This window comes from Silene latifolia, chromosome 8, assembly GCF_048544455.1.
Source record: "Silene latifolia isolate original U9 population chromosome 8, ASM4854445v1, whole genome shotgun sequence".
Taxonomy (NCBI): domain Eukaryota; kingdom Viridiplantae; phylum Streptophyta; class Magnoliopsida; order Caryophyllales; family Caryophyllaceae; genus Silene; species Silene latifolia.
In genome coordinates, this window is record NC_133533.1 from 96,527,229 (window position 1) to 96,533,053 (window position 5,825).

Sequence of the window (5,825 nt, forward strand, 5' to 3'; positions counted from 1 at the left end):
ATTTCAAGAGAAAGAATGAGCATATTGGTTAAAGACAATATACTACCTTCTCTTGATTTTACGGATTTTGGGACGTGTGTGGAATGCATTAAGGGTAAGCAAACCAAACACACCAAGAAAGGGTCCACAAGAAGCACTGCTCTTTTAGAAATTATACATACAGACATATGTGGTCCATTTGATGTTCCCTCCATGAGCGGAGAGAAATATTTCATCACCTTTATTGATGATTATTCACGTTATTGTTATCTTTACCTTTTGCATGAAAAATCTCAATCAGTAAACGCTTTAGAGGTTTACATTAAGGAGGTGGAAAGGCAATTGGGAAAGAAAGTGAAAATCGTAAGGTCAGATAGGGGTGGTGAATATTATGGCAAATATGATGAATCAGGACAACATCCTGGTCCTTTTGCAAAACTCCTTGAAAGTTTGGGTATTGTCCCTCAGTACACAACTCCTGGTTCTCCATGGATGAATGGTGTAGCTGAGAGGCGTAATCGAACCCTATTAGAGGCTGTGAGGACAATGATGAGTAATACCAATCTACCCATGAAGTTGTGGATGCATGCCCTTATGACTGTTGTGTATGTTGGAAATCGGGTTCCCAGTAAAGCAGTTTCAAAGACACCATTTGAACTGTGGAAAGGATGGAAACCGAGTCTTCAACACTTACATGTATGGGGATGCCCAGCAGAGGCACGCATTTATAATCCACTTGAAAGGAAGCTTGATCCTAGAACCATTAGTGGTTTCTTTATCGGCTATCCAGAAAAGTCCAAAGGGTATAGGTTTTACTGTCCTACACACAAGACAAGAATTGTTGAAACCGGAAATGCCAAATTCCTTGAGAATGGCGAAGTTAGTGGGAGTGATCAGGTAAGGGATGTCGTCGTCAATGAGGTTAGGGTGGCAATTCCAGTTCCTTTGCCCCCAATTTCTATTGATGAAGTTCCACATAATGATAATGTTGACTCGGTCAATATTGTGGAACCTAATGTTGATGATCCTCCACTCCCGAATGATAACATCGCCACTGAGGTTGTTGATACAGCACCTGAAATAACATTAAGAAGGTCCACAAGACCTAGAAGGCCAGCTATTTCAGATGACTATGAAGTATATCAATGAGAATTTGACATTAGTGTGGATAATGATCCGGTTAAGTTTTCACAAGCTATGAATAGTGATGATTCCGATAAATGGATTAATGCCATGAAAGAAGAGATGGAGTCTATGGCTAAGAATGAGGTCTGGGAGTTGGTCAATTTACCAGTAGGTCATAAGGCTGTCGGCTGCAAGTGGGTCTTTAAGACCAAGCGCGACTCCTTAGGTAATATTGAACGACATAAAGCCAGACTGGTAGCTAAAGGCTTTAATCAGAAAGAAGGCATTGATTATAATGAAACCTTCTCTCCAGTTTCTAAGAAGGATTCTTTACGGATCATTTTAGCTTTAGTAGCTCATTTTGACTTAGAGCTACATCAAATGGATGTGAAAACGGCATTCTTGAATGGGAGTTTGTAAGAAGAAGTCTATATGGCTCAGCCTGAAGGCTTCATTATTGATGACAAAGAGGACAAAGTTTGTATATTAAAGAAGTCCATTTATGCGCTTAAGCAAGCTTCTCGGCAATGGTATATTAAGTTCCATAACACCATCACCTCCTTTGGGTTTCAAGAAAACACTGTTGATCAGTGTATATACCTGAAGATCAGTGGGAGTAAGTTTGCATTTTTGGTCTTATATGTCGATGATATACTCATCGCAAGCAGTGATTTGGGACTATTACATCAAACTAAAGATTTCCTATCAAGCAACTTTGAGATGAAAGATATGGGAGAGGCGTCCTATGTGATCGGGGTGGAAATATCTCGAGACAGATCACAAAGGACATTAGGGTTGTCTCAGAAAGCCTATATCATGAAGGTCTTAGAAAGATTTAACATGGTAAAATGTAATCTCAATGATGTTCCTATTCAGAAAGGGGATAAGTTCAGCTTAAGTATGTGTCCTAAGACTGAACTAGAACGAAATGCCATGAAAAACTTTCCTTATGCATCTCTAGTTGGAAGCTTAATGTATGCGCAGTGTCCTGTACAAGACATGACATAAGTTTTGCGGTGGGTATGTTTGGTCGATATCGGTCAATCGGAATGGGTCATTGGAGTGCGGCTAAGAAAGTTTTAAGGTACTTAAAGGGAACAAGGGACAAAATGCTCACTTATAGACATACTGATCAGCTTGAGGTTATTGGATATGCTGACTCAGATTTTGGAGGATGTGTGGACTCAAGGAAAAGCACCTTTGGTTATGGGTTTGCTTTAGCTGGGGGGGCAATCTCCTGGAAAAGTGCTAAACAGACAATTATTGCCTCATCCACTATGGAAGCTGAATTTGTAGCGTGCTTTGAGGCTACTATTCAAGCTTTATGGTTGCGGAACTTTCTTTCGGGGATTAGCATTATGAATTACATTTGCAAGGCCGCTGAAAATTTACTTGTGATAATCTTTGCAAATGTCTTTTTTTCGAAGAATGATAGGTATTCTAAAGGTATAAAACACATGGAAATGAAATACCTATCAGTTAAGGAGGAAGTTCGGAAAAACACTGTGTCAATTGAGCACATCACGACTAGTGCCAATATAGCAGATCCTTTAACTAAGGGGTTACCTCCAAAGACCTTTTTAAAGCATGCTACTGATATGGGTCTGGAGGAAAATCATTAAGGCTTTTCGTTTGTGTTTGGATCATGCTAGTGTTTTGTAATGATGACACTTATGTTTTGATTAATCAACTTATGTTTTCTTATGATGATGGTTTCCGAACGATTTTCTGTATCGTATTATTGTTATTGTATACATTATTATTGCACGATTAACGTAATCGGTCCTTTTCCTCAAGGACATTATCGGGGATTATGTTTGCTTCTTGTACAAAACCGATTATTCTAAATGATTGGTCCGTAGTACATGGAAGGACCACTTCTCTTGTATAGTAGTGTTTCCGCCATGACTCAACCAATTGTTCGGAATGATCGGGGTAATTAAGATAAACCCATTATGTATTCATTTAGTTTTCTGCGCGACTTATGACTCTGTTTGCACGTGACATTATGTTTAGGTCAGTAATATGGTCCAAGTGGGAGAATGTAAGAATTATCATATTAATTCTCTATTATATGGACCTAATTACTGACGTCAGTCACTCTAATAGATAATAGCTAAATATGATGTTTCGGGTTTTTAGTCGGAGTAATAGACTAAGTGGATTACGGTTAATGTTTACATGCCATTAACATATTAGGCCCACTTATCTAATTATGCCCCTCCTGCCACCTATATAATAAAAGCTACACCTGTTTGTGGTTTTAACCTAATTTATATTCATTAAGAGAAACACACAAGAAGTGAATTAGAGAATAAGGAAGGCAGGAGAAGGCAAAAGATTGGAGTTTATCTTCTTGTTGATTTCAAGGAATCTCCTTATCAGATCTAATGACTACTCCACGTAAGTACTCATCTGTAATTATCACTGCAATCAAGATCCTCTAAATTTATGTTTACAGTTTTGTCCTTTATTATCAATCTAATCAGTGACCATGCAATTTGGCATTGTATGAATGTGTGTTATTTGCCCCTTCACTGCAATTATTGTCACTAATCAACCATGATCAATCAATAAGTTTTGCTTTTAGGCACATTCATGCGTTTAAGTATCATAGTATCGTCATTATACCTTCTACCACGATCTCGCACATATACTCGCATGTATTCTTGCCGCTAATGATTATAGTATGGGTAAACCATTCTTCTAACATAAAGAAATTTTGTTGAGATGTAGGTTTTTCTTATTTCCTTGGGTTTTGAAATTAAACGTGATAGCTTATACTCAATTTGTCTCCCATAATATAAGACATGTAATCAAATCATTAATGGTAAAGTATATGTCGTGTATATCAGTGATAAATTGCAGAAAATTGTAAATAGCATGAGTATCATATACGGGTAAGGTTCCGGTGATCTATTTTATTTTGCGGTGGTTAGCTTGGCCAAAGCGGGCTGTTTAATAATATTTAAAATAATTCGTAAGGATTTCGGAATGTTTTTGCTTCTTGAATTAGTTTCTATAATTTCCTGCCCAAAGGGGGAAGTTGTATAAGTTAATTTAAGTAAGTGGTTGAGTAAATACAAGTGTAATAATTTGATTTCTTGAAAATTTATTTGCCCAAAGGTGATTTATTTTTGAGAAATTTACTTGTCTATTTACTTGGAGGTAGTTATTATGTCTTGTGTATTCTGCCCAAAGGGGAATGCATAAGATATAATATGAATTCCTGTTGGAGGTAGTTATTATGTTTTGTGTATTCTGCCCAAAGGGGAATGCATAAAATATAATATGAATTCCTGTGAGAATATTGCGACTCCCCTAGCATATTCTTGTGCAAAGTTATAAGTAAAGCATACCCATATCATGCTAATATTTTTCCTTAACTGTTATTTCTGGTTAACAAATTTCCTTTGAGTAATCAAATTTGTTCTATTGAGAGACTAAATGAGAATATTTTTTGTTGAGTGGAAATTGTTGTTCAGGTGGTCATTGTTTTAGTTGATTAAGATATGTACATATAGATTTAACTGAGAACAAACCTCCTCCAAGTACATGAGAGGATTCAAGTTTAAAATATTTCACCTTAATATATAGGTGGGAAATGGTACATGAATTGTGTATGTTGATATTGAAGAATTCGATGTCTGGGAATTTCAAGGAATTAATGGACTGTCTCATTAATTTAAATCATGTATGATGTGATTAGTAGTAATGAAGTGCATATCATATCATCTTACTAAAGACAAAGTACCCGTTGTTGAGATTATTCCTTGTCGGTTAAATTCTTAATTCTCTTCCCGGAAAGGAGTCACTTCAAAATAGCTTACTGCCCCAAACTGATACATGGACCGACAAGGACTTATTTTATATGGGTGAGTATTGAAAACAAAATAGGGGAATGATATAAAGGAAAAAGTAGTGAACTTATTCATTAAGCAACTTTTTTCGAAGGGGAAGTCAGGTAACATTTATACAAGAATACTTGTATAGGGTCTTGAGGTTAAGACTTAAGAGTAGTCAGGTAACATTTATACAAGAATACTTGTAAAGAGTATTGATGTTAATACTTAAGAGTAATAAAGAATCTAGTATTACTACTGGACTTACTTGTTGGTTTTGCGACCAGACTGACCATAAATTGAGAAAGTGTTTAAAATACAAAATCTGGTTAGCAAGGATAATAAAGACATGTAATTTATTGGCTTTAGTTTATTTTGAATCATGTTTAGTATTAGATGTGTCACCTTATTCTTGATGGTTATAGAGTGAATCATTTGTTTAAATTTGTATTTTCCTTAACGAGTTCCAAAATAAATAAACATAAACACTAAGTGAGGTTATAGTCAGCGTGTCCGCAATGAATGGAGGGAAAATTGATGTGGATTTCATAAGAACAATTGTCTTAAAGCCTAGTTCAGTTTTTTTTTTTTTTTTTGACTCTAGAAATATTCTGTATGTGTCTTATATGAGACGAAATTTGATTTCTATTTCGCAATTTGACATGTGTGGATTTCATTTGGTCACTTGTAATTAAAAGGTTGAATTATTTTATAACTCTCATATGATTGGAAATGATTTCTTTTGTGATGATTTGTATTAACTGGATTGGACTTGATTTCTGGTGATGTTTTCTTGAATGTTGAGAGTCTTGGAACCAAAAGAATATTGACCTATGAAAATTTATAATTTTATAGCATAAGAGACTTAGTTAGATCTCT

The 5,825-nt window shown here is 35.7% G+C and overlaps 1 protein-coding gene across 1 annotated transcript; it reads left to right on the plus strand.

Moving 5' to 3' along the window:
* Positions 1-1,176: 1,176 nt before the first annotated feature.
* On the plus strand, positions 1,177-1,524 carry LOC141595549 (putative mitochondrial protein AtMg00820). The gene has a single exon (XM_074415515.1). The coding sequence runs from the start codon at positions 1,177-1,179 to the stop codon at positions 1,522-1,524; it is 348 nt and encodes a 115-aa protein (XP_074271616.1).
* The last annotated feature ends 4,301 nt before the right edge of the window (positions 1,525-5,825 follow it).

Bases quoted from the DNA above. Each gene is read 5' to 3' on its own strand.
- LOC141595549 (XM_074415515.1), top strand. From the start codon at position 1,177: ATGAATAGTGATGATTCCGATAAATGGATTAATGCCATGAAAGAAGAG.